The following is a 22,676-nucleotide window of genomic DNA, read 5'->3' on the forward strand; positions in this document are numbered from 1 at the left end:
AGAACCTGGTCACCATCCACTTTCATTGTGGAAAAAATTCTGCTAAATTTCTCCTTTTGCGTTTCATGACATGAGGCTGAATGAGAAAATCTCTTTTGGGTGAATTATCCTTTTAAAACAGAGAGAGATTATTTTGAGCTGCAAGTAAGAGGAGGGAAACAAAAGCTCCTGAGGAACTCAGGAACATCAAGATAACGTCAGGTGTTCACAATGCAACTGTGTACGATAAGAGGATTCTTAATTGTCTTTCTGATCATTGCACAGCACATTTAATCGAATATAATGATTGAGGGGGCTTAAGGAGATCTGGAGAGCTACTGATATTGTGATAAGCTCTCCTGAGGCCGAGAATACTCTGTTCTGCTGTGTATCAAACTCCAAACATTGTTGTAGAGACAGATTGGCCACTCCGCAGGGCTCTGTTGGCACACTGAGCATGGGAGAACACACCATGAGCATAGGGTTGCATATAACAGCTTTGTAAATAAAGGAAGCTGGGCTTAAAGGCCATACTCTATGGAACTTCAGGCTCAAGGGGGAGTTCGTGTTTGCACCGAAACAGAGTGAACTCTGACAGGACATGTAAATCGAAACTGTATGCAGGACATACACTGAATTTGTCACAAAAAATTCAAAATAATAATATATATATATAATAGGCCTATAATAGTCTATAAATAATTCTAAAATAACTCATAGTAATCATTCTCTCCACAGTGATGCCCAAAACACTGCATAACATTGGAAAAATATAAAGTATAGTACTATATATTTAAATATATAGTAAGTGGAGTAGGATTTTGAATCAATGCTTCATTCCATCGTGCCCGGTTAGGACAAGCTGCTTAACTGGAAACAGTATTGTTTGTCTTCCACACAGGTCACACTAAATTATACATGCACACCCATTCAGGTTTTTGTCCTTACCTTTAGCAGTAGTTCTGTGACCTCGTAGTGTCCATATGAGCAGGCGTTGTGTAGAGGAACAAGACCACTAGAAACCGCAAGAACAAAAAACACACACAAAATCATTTATGCCAAAAATCTGCTTTTCCTTTAAGTAATATATGGACAAAGGAAGGCTAATGAACCAAAGCTTTTACTAGAGTGAAAAAAAAAGGGAAAATAGCTGATAGAGACAGGAAAGTAAGGGAAAAAAGAAGACATCAGCAGACCTACCCTTTATCTTTAGCGTGAACATCAGCACCATGCTGCAGGAGAAGCTGAACTACTCGGACCCGGTTGTATCCGGCTGCCAGGTGCAATGGAGTAGACTACAAGAAAAGAGGAAACACAGTTATGACAAAACTGTAAGATTTACAATATTGTTCAAAAGTTTGGGTCAGTAAGATTTGTATGTATTTATTTAGGAATAAATTACATTTTAAACATTAAAACAGAAAACAGTTATTTTATATTGTAATAATATTTCACAATATGACTGTTAATTATAAATATGATCAAATAAATGCAGCCTTGGTGACCATAAGTGAATATCATTCTATTGAGAATAATTAAAAAAATATTACTGACCTCAAACTTTTAAACAGTTGTGTACACAGATCCAACAAAGTCATGATGACAACGCAACCCTCTGTAAAACAGTGCCAAAACCCACCTTTCTCTTCTTTATATCTCTTCAAAAAGTATTTGCGTGGCCTTTTTATTAAAATCGGGCTGCCTAGGGACCAAGGGAGGTCTTGGTTTGTCAAATATGTGTGGAAAAACTCATAATGGGGTTCCTCTCATCTAGAAAGAGCAAGGCTCATGACTGAATTTTGCCATAGGGAAGTCACACTTCATTGCAGCTCTGAGGCTTGTAAACACGCCTGACAATCAAACCCTGCGCAAGTCTTACTGTTTTACTGAGAATGATATAGAGTTTAAGTATTGAAATACAGGCTAACATAAAAATGAAGGTATTCAACACCATGTATCTATGTACCGCAGCACACAGCAGGGTATAACAACAATTCCCTCAGCGCAGCATGATAGTTGTAAAAACTCACATCACCCGTATTCATATTGTTTGACGAACGGTATTTGTTACGAGAGCTAATTAAAGACAGCAGCTGATATTTGATTCAAGCCAACAAAAATGAAAGAAGAAGAGAATATAAAATTAAAAGGAAGTCTGATGGCACAAATATTAAACAGTTCAAATGAAAAGCTAATCAAATTCTTAGCTTTCAGACATCAAGTAATTCATGCATTCTACACTCATGAACAAAACAAACAAAAAAGAAAATCGACAAGCCAGTCGAAAACAATCAAACAAATTGAGGATCAGGTGGCACAAACAAAATCAAATCCCCATAAAAGTCTCCAATGAAATGCAACAAGCCACACGGTCGTAAACCATTACAGTGATGTATTGACGTGAGCAAAGCACAATGCGCAAACTCCATGTCTTCCTGCACAGTCTCCAGCGGTAAGCACAGATCCGTGCAGCTTCACCATACAGCTGAAATTGCACAAAACAATGAGAAATCAATCTAGATGAAATTGGAAAACTTTGAATTGTGCCCTTCAATTGCAAAATAATGATAACAATATGCAGTGACGAGCTTTCATTGGCAAGCACACCAGGGTGTTTGAAGTTATAAAAGACGAGAAACAAACTGAGTGAATATGTGAATGGTGGGGTGGAAAGCTGTGGCGGTAGAGGAGGTATATTTAAGCTCACTTATCAAGCAAGTGGTGCACTAAGCATCCTGTTTAGGATAGTTTTTTCACACCAGGGTTTACCCTCTAACACCTTCACCCCAATCCACTGCATTCACAAAGCTGTAGTGTGTGAACAAAGAACCAAAATGGCCACACTGTGAAAATCAAACAAATGAAAATGAGAAAGAAAAAAAAAGGAAAAATTTTTTTTTAATTAAAATAAGTGCAATCAAGCTAGAAAAAATTAATAAAAAGATAAATAAATAAATAAAACTTACCAGCATTTTCTGAGATGTCGACTGATAGACAATGTCGCCAGAATGACGAATCAAAACAAAAAAAAGAGCAAAAACAAACAAACAAAAACAAATAATGACATAATGATAGCATTATGTAATTCTGGCACACCCTGTAACAATTTCTTGTATTTGTCCTCTAACTTTACTTGGGACATTGGTACAAGCACAACGTACAATGTGCAGCACCACATTGGCAGCACTGTATTGTGACGGTGACTGAACTGACATGATTTCAACACAAAGAGGATATGCGAATAAGCAGTCCATCATTCTTTTTACTCTCCAGGGAGTTAGAGCTGACAGAAGAGTTGGTACTGATTCAGTGGCACTCAACCAAAACTCATTTCAGGCAGCTGTGACAGAGATCGCACATGTGCTGCTGGTTTACGTGATTCATCCTGTGGCAGAACTAGGGTTGGGTACCGAACTCGGTACTTTTAAGGGTACGGACCATATTGCATCGGTACTACAGAGTATCGATTCACGTTAAATCATTCGGTACCAAATTTCGGTACCTGAGAACGCATTTGGGCGCATACGAGAGAGACAGAGAGACCCTGTGACTTGTCACCCCTGCAACTCTTTAAAACACAACACGCAGAGCAAACCGAAATGTTCTGAAGTGTGCTTACATTTCTAGGGTCATATGGTTTTCGCGAAAACGCGGACAGGATGGCGGAGTCCATTCATATAAACGGAATTTACTCTATAACACGGAATGCCACGGAATTCGTCAAGTTTTGGATGAATAAAAGAATGTCTGTCACTTAATTCGAATCGCGATATGAACTAGTGTATGTGAATATTAAAAAGCAAAAAGACGGTTTAAATATGAATCCTGCATGTTCCGTTAGCCTCGGTATGTATGAATGGCGGAGACGCGGTTTTGTTTACTACACAAATACTGAAGCACATGTGAACTCGCGGTGATTTTCGGACTCTGCAATACACACTACACTGAACACATGAACTTACAGGCTGTGAGAGTCACTTCATGAGAATTTTACCGTTTCATTTGAGAAAACTAGCATCATATCATACTGTACACACACAGAAACTTCACAGCAACCTGTCAAAATAAAAGTGCGGTTTAACATGTAACATATATATTAGTCTTGTATTACTGTTGTACAGTATAATGTACGTCTTTATATATTCCATTTACTGACAAATTTAAATAAAACAATTAAATGATAAAAATAATTACTACAACCACATTAACAACTTAATTGTAGAAAAAAATACAATTATTATTAAAACTTTTTTTAAAGGTATATTCACACAATTTTTCTACCATGTATTAATTTTAACAGTAAACCTCTGTGATAGAGGTTAAAAAAATTCTGTAAAAATAAAACAAGAATTTCTGGAAGAACAAAAAAGAAAAAAAAATCGTAGAGTCCTATTGTTCAGAATGTTGAAATTGAGAGTTTTGGACTTATTTTTTCACTGAAATAAATGTTTTTGTTATTACACAGAGAGTAAAGTACCGAAAAAAGGTACCGTTGGGTACCGGTACCGAATTTCAGGTACCGATACCGGTACCGTACCGGTTCAAATGTGAACAGTACCCAACCCTAGGCAGAACACTGTAGTCTGCTGATGCGATTGTCCACTGAATTTGTATTATCAGTTCCAAAAACACCTTTTTTTAAAAATCAGTAAAATCAATAAAAAAAAAAATCAATAAAAGGGGGGGGGGGGGCAAAGGCTTTGTTCACTGGAACAAAGCAGGAGAAAAAAGCCAATTTGTTTTCATTAAAAGAAATTAAATATAAATAAAACTTTTTGTCTCCAACTTTATTAATATTAATGTTCAAAGTACATGCAAGCTGGTGATTCTATTTCTAGTAGTTGACCATTAAAAATTGCATGCTTACCATCTGTTAACCAAACCAACAGGTCTGTGAACTAATTCATTTTAAGCTGCAATGAATAAGGCTACTTTCTCTAACACCATGAATGTAAATTTGACCCATTTAAATAATAAATATGAACACTCACCCATTTTTTTCCCTATACCATAAAGTCTGCTTCAAATGGGGATTACTGGCTGAGTCAAATCTAAACAAAACCCAGTTTGTATTCTACGAAAGATTATATTCTCAATCTCATTTGGCACCACAGTTCTATAATAGTATCAAGGTCATCCTCAAACTGAAATGAATTAATCTGACATCATATCAACATTTTAACTACTTCCTAAAGAGCATTACATTTAAAAGTAACAGTAAATATAAGACCGCCCAAGACTGACCCTTGGGGAACACCTAGTTAATTTTACCTTGTGGAAAATATTCATTTGAGGATTTTCTGAACAACCTGAATCTTGCATATGTAACGAGTCAGGAGGCTGGATCACCATGGCGACACAGTCATACAGTAGCCATGGCTACACTCAATCACTTTGGCCCCTCCTGCCAATCTGTCTGCCCTACCCAAAGCAAACAGGACTAACAGGAAAGACACATCCTGCAGAGAGTACACATGTTCTTTTGTGCTCTCTGCAAAACAAAAAGTAAAAGACAAAACCGTTTAACTGTAAGCTATTAAATCTGCTTCTTGCACAGATCTTCCATCAACTTCTTTAAGAGCCCGACACACCAGCAGAATTGTCGTCTCACTCGAGAGCTGTTCCTATTGAATCATTTAAGATTAATGTGTTGCCTAAAGATGTACAGCTGGAAATATTACCCCCTATATACTCCATATCGCAACATCCTGACACTATTTCAAATGGGTGGAATTCTAAAATGAGCTTTTGCTTTGTTTTAAGGGAATTTGCAAATAATGAAACTCAAGAGTACCCTCAGTGCATCTGGCTCTGTCACATAACATCTTTCTGGTGCTGGCAGAAACCAGAGACAGGTGAACTAGAGCGAAGATCTGTGTCGATTCAAATGGCTTCAAACAGAAAGCGACAGTAAAGCTATGTGGCAGCATTGACCTTTTGCCAGCAGACCCTGAAGCGTGAGAGTGAGACGTGCAGTGCAGGTCATTCAAATGAAAAAGCGTTTTGGTTATTCTGCCCATTCAAAAATAGGCTGCCAATAAGACAAATCACTGCACACTGAAGTCGGCACCGTCTGCAACGACACTGAGCCACTAAATTTTTTTGTTCTTTTGTGCAAATTTTTCACCATTACACACATTGTGGCGGTTTGTGATAAGGAGAGGAACAGTGTGAACTTCTGAGTAAACAAGCAAATAAACTGAAAATCTCTGGAAAAGACAGATTTTAAAACAGTTCTATTGGCTTTAAATGCCTAATAATGTACAAATGCATAAATGTATGAACTTGTCTATTGTCTATTGTCAAATGATCCTAAAAGTACGGCTGGTTGATTTTTCCAATTTTTTTGATTAATTCGAATTTAATGATTTGCCATGATTTTTTTTTTTCTTTTTTATAAAATTAGGAATCATGTTTTTGAATAGAAATATTACCAAACGTTAGAATTAGACACTTAGACAATATGCCAATGATAGCAGTAAAGAGAAAAGAATTATCCAACCACATGTTGGCGCACGTGATTAAATACACACGTGATGCGCTCTGTAAAGGACCATAAGTAGAATAGATCGCTAGGTGCCATTCACAAAGAATGCGCTTTTGTGTTGACAAAGAAAGAGATTTTATTTTTTTTTGCCATATTGCCCAGTCCTACCTAAAAGAAGTATAAAGTTTTACACAAATAAAGATTAATAAAATATAAAACCGTTTTCAACATTGATAATGTTAAGAAACGTTTCTTTGGCACCCAATCAGCATATTAGTATGGTTTCTGAAGGACCACGTGAAAGCCGAAAATCAGCTTTGAAATCATAAGAATAAATTCCATTTTAGAATATATTACAAAGATGTCATAATATTTCACAATATTACTGTTTTTCCTGTATTTTTGTTTAAATAAATGCAGCCTTGGTAAGTATCAGAGACTTTTTCCCCTCTAATCTCAGTCACCATTACACATCCTGAAATATAATTTAGGAGTATTAATATTACAGAATTTTTAATTTTACAGAATTATAGAAACTACTTGTTTTTCCTTAAGAGTAGAAATATCCCTTTGTCCACATCTTTCCCTTGTCTTGCCATGGAGGAATGGTGACCTGTAACCATGCCAACGGTGAGTGCTTCTCCACAGCTGTTGCCATGACTGCGGTACATGCTATAACTAGCGTGAAATCTGCGCGGATGGAGCCTTTGAAAACAATGTGTTGCTTGGCTAAGTAACCCTTTAGTGCATCTCCGTTAGTGCAGATTTATACATGAGAGTGTACAGAAGGTTTCTTTCGTCCCTGTGCAATGCTAAAGTAAACACCAGGTCCAAAGAGAGGCGACATACTAGCTGCAAGCAAACAGCAGGAAGGGGCTACCGAGCACACTAATGCCAGTTACACGCTGAGAGGATCAATAAGACATTAGCCCCTCTACCAGGCCTGCAAAATGGAAAAAATACAGCTCGCCGACTCCTATAGGGGCTTCTTACTGCATACTGGGCTCTGCGTTAAGGAGCTAAAATCCCAAAGGGGGATGACTCCTGGTTCCTCCGTCCTAATCACAACACTCACCCCCCCATTAAAGACAGTCCCAGCAGAGCACTGAAGGCGTTAACGACCAGCGCGTCCGACGGGATGCTATTTCGAATCATGTGCCGTCACAGGCTCAAGTTTTCCCAGGAGTCTATTGCTGGAAAGCAGAGACAAATAGTCACGTGCGATAATTAACTGCAATAAAGCCAGTGTGTTTGAGAGAACAAGAGAGAGAAAAAAAGATAAAAGGCAGACGGGAAACACTACAAGCACTCCACATACGCAGCTGCTCTGTTTCTTCCATCCACCTACGTTTCTACGGGGGCGCATCATTGTGCAATTGGGCCAGGAACAGACGCTTGGATAGACAAAATATTTGTTAATCTTCAGAAACATGGAACTGAAACCAAAAAAAGTTGCGACTGATTTAACATATTCTCACCGGCAACCGCTGCACAGATTGCACGCCGCTTGTTTCATCTCAGCCTGCACAGCGAGGCTGCCTCAACTCGATACCTTATCAAAGATGCCAAGGCACATTCTGCCTTGTTCGTTTTACAGTCTAAATGGAGAAAAAACAAAACAGCACCTCAGGTGACGGCAAGCTTCACCTGAAGTTAAAAAAAAAAAAAAAGTGAAGTGAAGACAACACTATCGAGACATCTGTGCATACACTATATATCTTAAGTATAATTTCTAGGTATGCAAATGTATACTACCTTTCAAAAATTTGTGATCAGCAAAAAAATAATTTTTTATTCAACAAGGACACTAAATTTATCAAAAGATTTATAATGTTACAAAAGACTTCTATTTTTAAATAAACGCTTTATTTTTGAACTTTTTATAAATCAAAGAATCCTGAAAAGTAGTATCACAGACTCACAAAATATTAAGCAGAACGACAATATCATCAACATTAATAAGAATTGTTTCTTGAGCATCAAATCAGCATATTAATTTATTTCTGATATTAAATGTATTGTATATATTATGTATTGTAAATGTATATAATGTATTAAAATATATTAAATATCTTAAAATTGAAAACATTTTTTAAAGTTATTATTAAAAAATAAATATAATAATATTAAAAAATATATTACTATTTTACACATTTTCATCCAATAAATGCAGCCTGGGTGAGAATTAGGGATGGGCATTTTTGGCAATTTCTTATTTCAAGTATCAATAGGTTTCAAAAACGATTAATCGAGTACGCAGGGGGCGGGGTGTGGTGGGGGGCATGGCCGTAATGGAGATAATGAAAATATCTGAAGACTGTTATGAAAATGAATGTTAAAAATAAAAATATGACATGAAAACATGAACACATGATTAGAACACTGTTAGATTATGATGCAAGAATGTTATTAAAAAAGAAGCATCTAAAAATGAATAGCTGCCTGAGGTGAAGCTGACTTTATGCCAATAAACTGAAACCCGTTCTATGACACTTCCTATGATATTAATCAGATAACTTGGATACAAAACATAGACGTAACATTACAACTTGCACAAAAGGATGCATATGCCAGTGAAGTTACGCGCTATGGCGAGAGAGAGAGAGAGAGAGAGAGAGAGAGCAAGAGAGCTCCCCCGTGATGTGCTTTCAACAACGTGCTGAAACACAGGTAAGGACAGAATTTACTATAGATTTCACATCCTATAAAGTTCTCATTATAATGCTTATGTCATTAATGTTTATGGCAGATTTGTGCTATAAAGTCAATTTCGGGCATTGCATTTGAGCATGAAACTAAACACTGATAATATGCAGCGCATTCAGCATGTTAATAAATGTTAATATCCTAACGCATCCTATATTAGATTAATCAGATATGCAGCTAACCCAGACATCACTACGTGACTTCAAAGCCAAGCTTCGCTCTCTTCTCACGTCTATACTTTGAACCGCATGCTGTTGCAAGCTAAACAATCAGAGCTCAGGGTGCCGCTAAAGTGCTGCAATTCTGCTCAAAATTGTTTTTTTTTCCATGATCATCGTTTTCATGGCCGAGGACTCGAGTTCTTGATCGCTGTTAAACATCCCTAGTGAGAATAAAGGCTGGAATACACTACACGACTTTTAAAATCTGAACAGATTTTTAAAACACCAGGCATCATACACTTACCGACTTTGTAAATAGTGACAAAGGAAAACTGGGCATCATACACTACATGACTGAAGATCATACACTACCAGACTTTAAAGTTGTTCCGATCTCAACAAACTCGCGCAGAAACGTGCGCATTGTTGCTAGGAGACGCATGACAAATGAAAACATATGTGCTCTAAAATCGGCTGAAATATCAAACATGTTTGACATGACTTTCCTCAACTAGCGTCAACTTGTTCAGACTGTAAAATCGGGGAAAATCGTGTAGTGTATTCCAGGCTTTAGACACTTATTATTATTATTTTTTTAAATCTTACAAACCCAAACTTTTGAAAAGTACTGTACTTATACTGATTATGACTGACAATGTGTAAACTGTTTTCTTTTATTTGATAATAATCAAAACCAGATCAGCAAATAATTTTTCGCCCCAACATGCTGTGCATGTAAACACCTTTACTGGCATAAACAAGATTGGGTAACACTTTGGAATAGGGACCAATTCTCACTATTAACTAGTTGCTTATTAGTATGCACATTATAAACATATTGGCTGTTTATTAGTACTTATAAAGCACATATTCTGCATGACCAGATTCTACATTCCTGATCCTACCCAATACACTCTAAAAAACAAATTTGGGGGGTTATTTTTCAATGTTTGGGTAGTTTTTGTATTACTCAAATCCTGGGTCAGATGTAACCCAACGGTTGAATTACTTAATCGAATTGATGCATTTCTTCGATAAATCCAGGTGTGTGTACATTTTATTTTATATATAAAATCGTTACTGTGCTGTATATCGTTCAATTTCAAGCAGCGCAGTGTGAATCACCTAAAAGTCAGTCTTATTGTGTGATGGAAAGCCTGATACTCTGCATAAAATAAACAATTTTATTCATAAAGATACAGAATACAAATACTTTGGATGTTAAAATATTTCCTCAGAGCTGTTTACTGTTTGTTTTTGGACAGCTTATGAAGGCAGTCGCAGTATATTTCGGCTATGAGTGAAACGCAGGGCAGCGGTCTCAGCCATGAGCAGTTCCCCACCGAACACGACTCCAGCTCGGGCACGAGAGCCAGCGCCGTTATGGTTGAAAACAGAATAACAGAGACTGGTCGATTACACAGGAATTACTTCGGTTTAATTTTTACTTTTAATGTTTGTTAAACGAGTTTAAATAGGCAACATGTAGCCTATACATTAAAACCATAAACATAAAATGCTGTAAATGATAATTAAAGGAAAATAAAGGAAGTTGTCATGCAAACCTGTGGTTGTGTGGAGTATTTTACAAAAGTTTAGAGTATTTAAGTTCATCTGTAAACATTATTTCATGTATAAAGTAAAAAATAAGCTATATTAAAAATGAATCAACCCATTAGCTGGGTTAAATCAACCCATTATGATGGGTTAAATAAACAACCCAATTTTCTGGGTAAAATTAACCCCAAATGTGTTGCAACTCAAATAGTTTTTTTTTTTAACCCAATGTTTTTTTTTTAGAGTGTACCTAAACTTAACAACTACCTTACTAACTATCAATAAAAAGCAAATTAGTCCTATAAAGTGTGACCCAAGATTGCATTATTTTGCTAAATTTTCATATAACATCATATAACAGCGTTTAATTACCCATAATTCCACTTGTTCATTGTGCTGTGAATCTCCTACCTCTGTGATTTTGCAAGACGACTGTGCTTTTGCAAACCAAATCCAACCAACCACAGAGCTAGAGAGTTGTCTTGAAGAACCCTGGATCCAGAAGACTAAGACTTTGGTGCAAAGCAAATCGTTCTGTGCTAATTCCCTCCCAAGCCTCTTCCCACATCATTCCTCTAGTACACATAATCTTTAAGCTAAAGCCTGCAATATGTTAAGGCGAATGTTATCACACCATATAAACAGCTCTGCTTCACAATCCCACCCAGAGTAATGATGAGGCAGTCAATGGAACAATGGCTTCGAATGTCCTGACATGGATGAGAATGTCTTCATCATACCTTCTTAAAGCTACTTATTGTGCGGTTTAGCTAAAAGACATCTGGTTATAAAATAATGCTTGTTAATGCCAACAAAAAAAGGAAATTCTGTCATCATTAACCAATGTCATTCCAAACCTTTATGACTTACTTTCTTTCTACACATAAAAGAAAATATTTTGAAGAATGTTTTTTGAAGTGTTTTTCACCCATACACTGAAAGTCAGTGCTGTCCGAAAACAACACTGGGCTTCACTGATTTTCAGTTAAAATAGAGAGATTTTTCAAAATGTAAATGATGAAAGTTTTCATTTTTGTATCCATTTAATGGCAGTTAGCAATTGGAGTGGAATTTTACGTGTCACTTGGGGAAAGAAGATCAGATAAATATAAAATAACAACTGCAAGGAAGCGAACAAGCTTACTGCACAAGTTTAGTGTCATGGTTAAAAGTTCAGACGGGTTAAGTGGAACTGACTACAGTGTATATTTAACATACAACAGAGCCCAGCTCAAAACTAATCTGGGAAAAAAGCAGCAGCGAGAAAGAGTAAAAACACAGAAAGAAAATGAAAAAGTCAATTGTTCACCATGGAACAACTGTGACATGATTGATGGCATCTGCGGTAGGCGTCCGGTAAGTGATTGTTTTTCCCCGAGCCCCTGTAGAAGGCATCTTGATAATGTGCTCCAGTGTGCTGTGTTAATAACGTCCTGCACTTCAGAGAGCTCCATCATTTTTAAACCCGGACCGTGGCAAATCTCACATTCTGGAGTACGCTTCCTATTCTCTCTCACACACGCACACACGCACACTCACAAGTCTGGCTTTCAATCAGTGTTCAGAGACATTGTCTAAAGCTAGCACGGCACTGATAAATTCTTTTCCACTTCAAGAAAAATAGTCAGGGCAAGTCATTCATCTCTGCTCTGATTTTACGCTGAGGTCAGAGGAGACCACAAGCAAGTTAAAGAAAGCAAGCAGGTGATGAAACTAATCAAGACCATTTTTCCAATAGACATCACATAAATACTAGAGTTTTGGTGTGGAACCAACCTCAACTGACCATAAAGCTCAGGTTTTTATGAATACTCCACCCCAAAATGAAAATTGTGTCATTAATCACTTACCCCCATGTCGTTCCAAACCCGTAAAAGCTTAGTTCGTCTTCGAAACACAAATGAAGATATTTTAGAGGAAAACCGGGAGGCTTGTGACTGTCCCATTGATTGCCAAGTAAATTATACTGTCAAGGTCCAGAAAAGTATGAAAAACATCATCAGAATACTCCATCTGCCATCAGTGGTTCAACCGTAACGTTATGAAGCGACGCTAATACTTTTTGCACGGAAATAAAACAAAAAGGAAAGTCTGTTCACTCGGCCGCCGTATTTGCAACGCCTCCGGGCAGCTCAGACACGACCAAGTCCTATCTAAATGAATGGGGGAATCCTGAAATCTCAAAAATGGCTCGCGATTAAGTTACATATTTCAAATCAGCAATGAAAAATGACATGAACTGCTCCATGAATGTTGTTTGTTATGCTCAAATAGCGTTTAAAAAGTTTATTTTTCAGGCTAGACCAGACAATGTGCATGCCTAGCTCCAACGTGCTTATGACTGTGCATGCGCAGCTGCTGGACCAGCCCATAGACTGTAAAAAAACATGGACGTAGTGTCCGTGACGTCACTCGTAGGTTTCTGAAGAGCATTTTTGAAGCCTAAAGTGGGCGGAGCCAACCACCACCATCTTGGCAGCACGTCACCGCCCGCCACTCACGGATAATCGAAAATGGGCAAAAAGGCGGGACGTGGGTGAAGCTGAGCTGAAACCACACCTGTCTATAGTGACAGCAGTGCAAAGACAAAACACCATAACTTTGTTTTTGGTCGAAAATGAGTTATTGATCATTTTGGGACATTCATGCAATCTAATAGGCATAGCTAGCATGTGTCAAACTGTGTTAAGCTATTATACCAAGTTTTATCACGGCTGTCAAGGGTAGGGTAGGGCAGTTGCAACCGTCCCAACATGCTGTCCCTTACCACAACATTGATACACTTGGTTAACTGCTAGTTGATCAAACTAGTTCTTAAGACAGTGACTATGTTCACGCAACTGGCCTTAGTTCAGTAACCTTTCACAGATGTTAACAGAAGTAGGCTATTATTAAATTTTAGTCTCTTGATTCTGATTAAATTAATATTTTGTAGTTCAAATGTATTGTAATATGCTCAAATAGTGTTTAAAAAAAACCTATTTTTCAGGCTAGACCAGCCAATGCGCATGCGTAGCTCCAACGCGCTTATGACTGTGCATGTGCAGCTGCTCGTCCAGCCCCAGGTTTCTATGGGAACCGGAGTTTCTAACAGTCACTGCAGTGACACAATGACTTTACCAATCAACAATTGGCTCTTTCATTTACAAGGCAGTACTATCCCTCCATATTGCGTGTTGCACTTTCTCCCATTCATAAGTATAGGAGTGAACTGTCTTTGTATTTCTATAGTCTTTGGCGATACTCTCCAAAATTGCGTTATGGTGACGTTACGGTGCCGAATTGTTGATTAAAGTCGTTATTTTTGTTTTATTTCCATACAAAAAGTATTCTAGTCGCTTCATAACGTTACGGTTGAGCCACTGATGGAGTGTAGATGGAGTATTCTGAGGATGTCTTTCATACTTTTCTGGACCTTGACAGTGTAATTTACTTGGCAGTCAATGGGACAGTCACAAGCCTCCCGGTTTTCATCTAAAATATCTTGGCGATATCTTGACTTCCTTCTGGGGAATATAAAAGAAGATATTCTAAATGATGTCTTAGTGATTTAGTTTTTGGTGTCTAACTTTTATTGTATGAACAATAACAATACTTCAAAAAAAAAAAAGTGATGACATGATTTTACTTTTTGGGTAAGTATCCTTTTAAATCAACCCACATTTGGTCAATATGGTATGTTATATAATAGTTTATATATTATATATTTGGGTATTACTGCACAATATTACAACAGGCCACAATTTATTTTTTGATTGCATTCACATTAAACAGAAACTGAACTGGTTCACACTGAATTCCAGATGCTCCTCTTTTCAGAACTACAAAGCTGAATTCTAGGAAGAATTGCAAAATACTTCACAGAATATCAAAGCTATTTTCACTCTTGCTAAAATCCAGCTTTGTAGTTCCTGAAAAGAAGGGGTTTGGAAAATCAGTGTGAGCCACTTCTGATTGTGGCTAATGTGAATGCAAATCGAGAAGTGAACTGCAAATTGTTATATTTTGCAGCAATACACAGCTTTTAGAGGTACTTGGGTTGATTATGAAGCATACTTTCGAACAACAACAGTGTAAACTCAGATGAGAAAGGGGCAAATTCAGATTGTCTTGACTGAGCAAATGCATCAAGTGTGAAAGCTACATTTAACATTGATTCTGAACTGATAGAATGTGCAAAAGTGCTATCTCCTAAAACCCAGCCTTAATCAATTCGAACAAATTAGAGCAAAAATTCACTTCAAAATGTGCCATGGGGTTGTGATTTTTCAATTTTATATTAGCAGTCATTCTGCTAACTGTGTGTGAATGTTCTCACATTTTGATGAAAAGCCTGTCCACTCATAGTGCCCTTGCCATGAAAAAGTGACACCGCAAAGAGGGCTTTTTCAGCAAAGATGGAGCTCAGCTTTTAGTGTGGCCTTAAACGTATCATGATGAGCAGTGTCTCTGTCTTCACTGACAACCTCTTCTCCAGACAGGAGACTAATGACTCTGCTTTTTCCATCGTTCAGACAGCTACAACTATGGCGAAGCACTCCTTCCTTTCACACATCGACACTCCCTCTCTGTCTCCCCGGGCCAAACCACTGTCGCCCTAAGTGACTTAACCCTCTTCACAGCCCAGTAAATGAGCCCTTTAAAAAAGGCACAAGATATCAGCCATACTGCGCCCTCAAGTCACCCTGGATGGTCGATAGCCTCGCTAACCTCTGGAGGTGATTAGGATTTTATGTGTGTCCCTGAAGGGGGATGAGGTGTGCCTCCATGCCTGACCCACCACCAGCCCCCTCTGGAGAAAGCCCAAACTGTCCCTGTTACTGGTGTGACTTCTAATGGATGCAAATGATGCCTTTGGTTATGGAGAGTAGCTGCTCCACAGGGATCGGACTTTTTCCATCAGTGCTGCTGGTCAAAGTGTGGTGTCTGATCTTGACGGGGAGTTGTTCTGGGCTCTGCCATGCCGTGTGAGAGAGATGCTCGCAGCGTTGAGAGGTTCAGGACTAATGATGAGAGTGTCGGAGTGTGATGGACAAATCAGCAGGGCTCACACACTGTCTCTAGGTTTCAATAGGCCAAGTGTTTAATCGCACATCTAGTTACCCATCAGCTACTGACTCCTGCACCTGCTGTCCGCAATCTCAGAGAGCTTTTCTTCAGCACGCAGGACTCTGGATTCACTAAAAATTATATACCAGATAGTGTTGTACATGAAACTTCATGAGTATAATGCAAAGTAACAAACAAAAATGTTTGTGACAAGCAGAATGTTTTGCAACATTTAGAAATAAATTGAGAACGCCTTTTAAATTTCAATTCAATTCACAAATTTAATTTGAATTGTGGTGGCAAATAGGATGTAGAATTGCAATTTGATTTTGAATGCAAGAAAATTTTCAAATGTTTAATTTTAAATGACTAATAAAAAGAAAAAACAATAGAAATAAAACAATAGAAATAAAAAAACTGAAAGAAAAATATAGAAAAAGAAACAGAAAAATGAATAACAGAACGATATCTAGATCGAATGGATAGAACAATAGATAGGTAGAATGATAAAACAAAATGATTGAATAGAGCGATAGACAAAACGACAGAGACAGAATGATAGATTGATAGATAGACAGATTGATAGAGAGACAGACAGATAGAACGATAGAACGATAAAATGACAGAACGATAGATTCATGTTAGGTGTGGCTAAATTGATTCAAACTGAAGAGGCCAAAGTTTCAGTTGAATTTTTGCTCAAAACTAGTCTGTAAAAGTGTCTATAGTAAGACACTTATTTCCATCCTCGAGACTTTGATTCGCAGGACAGTCACTTTTCATCCTTCGAATCGCCACGGCTCTGCAGGGCATTGAATCCTCACAGGTTGTAGCAAATTGCAATATGAGGGCGCCAACCACGTGCCTGGTTCCTCACATGCAGGCAAGAGAAAGGCAGGCAGAGACCCAACCTGAATACAAAGCAGTTCAAGGGGGTACATTTAACACGCTAACGCTTCGCTGAGCAGGAGCTCCTCCAGGGTCACAGCTGCCATGAAATGCTGAGACAACACGGCCAGCCAGAAAATATGACAGAAGAGAGTAAAATGCTGTGCTACATGATGTATATTTCTGAGGGAGCATTATAAGTACCAAAAGAAAACAACAATCTTAGAAATAATTTAAAAATGTGTAACAATCTAGATTTTACAAAGAGGCAGACATTAGGGATATTATTTGTTGCAGTGCAGAGAACCTCTTCAGAGAGTTGCCATATGCTAAACAGAAAAATATATTTAAAGGGATAGTTCACCCCAAAATAAAGTGTCAACACCGTCATTTCAAACCTACAGTATATAATTTTCTTACCTTCTATTTTCATTATATGGGAAAAAAGCAGTTTGGACATTCCACAAATTGTCTCCTTGCATATAAATATCTAAAAAACATTAGGCTAGCAGATGACCACAATTTTCATTTTTGAGGGAACTGTCCCTTTAAATTAGGCCTGCCAGCATGTTAACATCTGATATTAACAAAATATTTCTAAAGTCATTAATTTCCTTTAATAAAATTAACAGAAAGGCAAGCCACTTAACACACCAACAAAATTAATTAAATAACTTCAAATTTATTATTTTAATCTGCTGAAAGCTCTAATTTAAATAATTTACAATAATAAATGAGCAATACCTCATAAGAGATACTTGAGAGTGGATTGTGTGACAGTAAATCTAACCACATGCTTGACGACTGCTGTCTTGAGAGACCTATTTAATCTGCAATAAACCGAAGAACAGAACTGTCAAGACCTTTACCTCCTACGCAACAAGAAGCCATTGTGGAAAAACTGAAAATAGAATACTCTGAAGAAATCTGCTCACAGTAAGCAGAGTAGAGTAGTAAAAATACCAAGAAAAAATAAAGAGTACAGCTTTAAATGTAAGTCTTATTTTATATGGTTTGTATTATACTCAACAACCCAACAAAAATCAGAAAAATCAAATAAATAAATGAATTTAAAAAATTTAAATAAAGCAGCTATAATGAAAATGTTACAGAGGATAGACAGTACATCATTAAACCTATGAGGATTGCTAAATGATTGCTAATAGGACACCTATCAACTGACACCATCTCTAGACAGCTGACTAGTTAGATTGCAACTAAATCTGAATGATATGAGAACAGGCTTTTGACATTTGCAAAACAAAACGAAAACAAAAAAAACATTGATTTTGCAGTGATCTTGATTCAGTGTAGCACAGCGAGCACACGGCACTGCATATATTTAGCAGAGCAAAAGAAATCTAAGTGTGTGATGAGACGGCCCTTCAAATAAGAAAACAGGAAGCCCTAATTTCACAGCATGGGACAAGAGACGAGCTTTCAATATATCACTGTTGGTACAACTTTGAAGCTACTAAAATTGGTCAGCATCAAAACACTAACAACAGCAATACATGGGAAAGATGAATGTGAGGTAATTTGCAGGGTGCTGAGAGAGATGTCGGCCTGCGTGGCAAAGGCTGAGATGAGATTGAACCGGTGGAGAGGATTGCATGCTCCCCCATCATCACCTCTCATTAGGATAGATGTTGGAAATGGCAGAAGCCTCTAGGTTCATGCGGTTATACTTAATAGATGTGGAAGAATAACCAAACACAGCACATTACGATTCTGTTTCAGACTTGCCTGCTAAAAAGCACGTTCTACTTTATACTAACTAGGGTATCGATTTACATTTTAAAAAAAGTGATGTGGTAAATTCTCGAAAATGTAAATAGAAAGAACAAAATGATGTAAATTGTACAGAACTGTAAAAAAAAAATTGAATTGTTAAAATGTAAAAAAAAAAAATTATTTGAATTAAGTGAAATTTAAAAAAAAACTCAATTTGAATTCACTGAAATATAGAAAAATAGATTGTACAAAGAGAGAGAACAATAAAAAATAAAATGAATTATGTGAAATGTAAAGTGCATTAAACCATCAAGTACATATTTACTTGAAGCAATGTTTAGTTTCCGTTTTAATTGACCTTATTAATACTTTAATACGGTGGCCGAGTAGTGCACAACACAACAATATCTATACAACAAAGTCGCCACAACACAACGCATAGGACTAATTTCCTTATGTTGCGCTAATTTCGTTGTGTTGCGACTTGTTTCCGTTGTGTTGCGGTAATTTCGTTATGTTGCGGCTTGTTTCTGTTGTGTTACGGTAATTTCTTTGTGTTGCGACTTGTTTCCGTTGGGTTGCGGTAATTTCGTTATGTTGCGGCTTGTTTCTGTTGTGTTACGGTAATTTCTTTGTGTTGCGACTTGTTTCCGTTGGGTTGCGTAATTTCTTTGTGTTGCGGCTTGTTTCTGTTGTGTTGCGGTAATTTCGTTATGTTGCGGCTTGTTTCTGTTGCGTTGTGGTAATTTCGTTATGTTGCGGCTTGTTTCTGTTGTGTTGTGGAGATTTCGTTGTGTGGTGGTGCACTATTGTGCCACCATACTTTCAGTTGACTAACTAAATAAAGTAGTGCTTTTCCATAATTGCAGTTTAAGCAATTATGTAAAAGCAGTGCCGTTTCATAATAATTGCTATTGAACATTGCTGTGGTCTCGAAATTGGTACCTTGAGAAAATCACTTGTATTCGTATCGACTACTGAAATATTGCTCGTGACAACCTTATTCTATACAACGGTTTCATGTGCTTGGTTTCTGCATGAGAACACAGGAAGGGAAAAACACAACAACTAAATCAATATTATTTTATGAATGATGTGTCCTGTATAATGTAAAATCCCCAGAGAGGTGAAGTGTGTGGAAAACAGCAAGCAATAAATTGAGAGCCCAAGGCCATCTGTTACAGCATCTAGGGCTCAGAGTGTGATGGCCACTGAGGCAAACATATAATTACGAAATGAAAAGTGGTTCACTTGTAATGGAGAGCGGGTGAAAGTGCGTCACGTCATTGCCATCCATACAGAAGTTGCTCGTGTCTGGCAGCGGAGTGGAGCGGAAGATATCATTTGAATGGAGACATCTTGGCTAATTAAGGCTCAGTGGGAAGGAAGTCTACAGCATTATCATGCACCAGTCTAAATATCAAAGCACTATGCATGACCAAGACAACTGTGGTGAAGCACCTTTTAGTGCAAGTATGGACAATATGCTGCAGCGGACCTGGTGGACCTCCCTCACCACCAGCATGGTGTTTTCGCTTACAGACAACACAAGGGTCATGTTTCTATTCTCAGTAAAAGCAAAAAGCAAAAAGCAAAAAAAAAAAAAAAACTAATCCAACCTGCTTGATTGATTGTGCAGCATGAAGCGACTGTGAAAATTCTATAAAATGAAAATATCACTGAGGACAGTGTTATCACAAACATCCCACAATTTTTAGAAAAGAAAGGTGGACAAAGCCTTTCACTCAATCTTGTGTTCACTGTAAACATTAAAGTTGGGTAACAGTCAGGAAGAAAAAGCAACAAATATCAGTGAAAGAAGCCTAACATTACATCAGTGGGATGAGAATAAAATAAAATAAAAATAAAAAAATGTTCAAGTCAAACATCACCTCTCTATGAATTGAGGTGTCCATTTTTAAAAAGCATTTACAATAATTGTATTGTATTGCTGAATTGACTGTACATGAGGCAGAGAGGAAAAGAAACTGATATATTCACAATCATTTTTGCCGACATAAAAACGAGCAACATGGCCTATATACATAACATACATATGTAGGAAAATACCACTGTTTATTACTATATTTTGTCACTTGGTACATATTAAAAAAATATGCTGAAATAATTTACATTAGAAAATCATGCCTTTTTTGCTTTCTCAGTCTCTCTCTCTCTCTCTATATATATATATATATATATATATGGTTTAATACATGTAAAGGTATAATAAGAGGGGCTTTATGAAAAATAAATGTGGAGAATAATGCCAGTATTGTTTCTAAAATATGAAGTTATAGTGAACAGCTTCAATTTAAACTAATTGGTACCCTTAACCAAAACATCTGCAGTATTTACTGATTGAAAGCATAATCATAAAACCAAAACCAAACAGTGAGAAATCTGAACACACCCCCAGTTATTACAGAGCATCGAGTATAACCACAACACACTGTTTGGCACAGAGATGTGTGGACAGAAGACCAAGGAAGTGCTTCTCTGTCTGAGCGCAGAATACATAATTCAACCATATGGGGGTTTGGCAGGGGTCCAGCTAATATCTGCTCAGCGTTACAGGACGGGGGTGTTTTGTGGAGGAAGGCTCTGTCTCTAAACAGCGCTGGCGGTCGCTGTAAGTCAAATCACTTTTCATGGTTGAGACTAGAGTATCAGGTGGATGAAATTGGCTATGAAATTAAAGGGACAGATCTCTAAATACAAGGTCTTTCTCTTCATTGTAGAGTGGAGAAGAATAAAACCAGGTAAACAGATAATAGAGAAACAGCTCTCAGTGGATCTACAGAAGAAGGTATCCTCTGATTACATCAAACAAACAAAGGATTCGGTCTTTGCGACCTGACATGCTCTATTCTTCCTGTGGTGTCTTTCTATATCTAATGAAGTAGCGAGTGTACCAAGGGCTGCACTCAGAAGCAATGAAAGCAACAAAAGGCAGGAGAGTGGCATCTCCGTGATTCAGGCAGAAGCCGCTATTGACATTAGCTTAGACTGATCTTTACACACGCGTAAAACTGCCTGGGAGAGCAAAACAGCCAACTAAAGCAGATGGACCCAGAAAGAGCAGTTTTTCATTAAGTCCAAAAGAGCTAAAGATTATCCCGAGCATAATGCACACGCCAGCTCTTTGTGTTTGAATAAGCATCATCGTGGTGATTGTAAAATTCTTACGCATCATGAACAAAAATCTATTAAACACGAAATGCAATGCCAATCTATTCTGCGAGTGGGCTGAATCCATTGAGATTCATTCGAGAGGGTACAGATCAGATGCATCTAAATACTGTAATCCCTTTACTAATGACGGCATCTCACACAGAAACACTCTCTGAAATTACTAAGGTGACGAGCATCAGACTTTGTTAGAGGCGCTAATACAGACAGGCGAGATATGGGCCCTTGGGTCGATAAAAGCCAATCTCAGGTACATCCTCAGTGAGCCTTTACTCCACTCACCTGTTTTAAGATGAACAGAGACCTTGTTAAACAAGTTCAGGGATAAATTTCAATCTAGGCTGGTTTATATAAAAAAAATAAAAAAACCAAGGATGCTTAGCGCAATGTGAAATGGCCTACGTTTTGATCAAAAGGACAACATTTATGTTATAAATGCTGCAAAATAAACATCAGTAAGCAGCACAGAGATGTTTTTAAATGTGCAGTGCTGCACTGCATTAAAATGTTTTGGACATCAATTGCATTCTATTCAAGGAAACTGGAAACAAGTAACAGCTCAAATCAGATGTGTTCATATAAAAAATAAACACATTGATACAAATGCAATCTAATACAACCACGTAACTGCAGTAAGTCATTTTAGGATTATGTTTGCATACATATTGTATTATTTTTTAAGCATTACACTGATGCAAAATACATTAAAAAGCCAAATCCTATGTTAAGTTGCATTCAAGTCTGCAGACATTTATACGGTATAAAGTATTAAAAATATCTATGAAATTAGAGGATTGGTACCTGACATACAAAATGAAATCCGTCCTGCAATTTCTTTAAAATGATTTAATAAAATGTCTTAGCTTGTAATCACAAGTGACAGTGATTTGTTAATCCCGATCAGCACTGAAGAAAAAAAAAAA

The 22,676-nt window shown here is 37.4% G+C and overlaps 1 protein-coding gene across 7 annotated transcripts in view; it reads right to left on the bottom strand.

The window, feature by feature from the left end:
- Nucleotides 1-22,676, bottom strand: part of tnksa (tankyrase, TRF1-interacting ankyrin-related ADP-ribose polymerase a) — a 105,328-nt gene that overhangs the window by 36,269 nt on the left and 46,383 nt on the right. For 2 of the 7 annotated variants that reach the window (XM_058757513.1, XM_058757511.1), the window contains 4 exons: nt 2,946-2,966; nt 2,366-2,464; nt 1,180-1,274; nt 928-994 (listed from right to left, as the gene is read on the bottom strand). In XM_058757513.1, coding sequence (XP_058613496.1) covers nt 928-994; nt 1,180-1,274; nt 2,366-2,464; nt 2,946-2,966 — 282 coding nt within the window. Of the gene's footprint in view, nt 1-927; nt 995-1,179; nt 1,275-2,365; nt 2,465-2,945; nt 2,967-3,140; nt 3,895-22,676 lie in introns of those variants that run through there. The other 5 variants (XM_058757516.1, XM_058757515.1, XM_058757517.1 and 2 more) reach the window with 4 other exon arrangements.

The sequence above is a fragment of the Onychostoma macrolepis genome, chromosome 21 (assembly GCF_012432095.1).
Source record: "Onychostoma macrolepis isolate SWU-2019 chromosome 21, ASM1243209v1, whole genome shotgun sequence".
NCBI classification, from domain to species: Eukaryota; Metazoa; Chordata; class Actinopteri; order Cypriniformes; family Cyprinidae; genus Onychostoma; species Onychostoma macrolepis.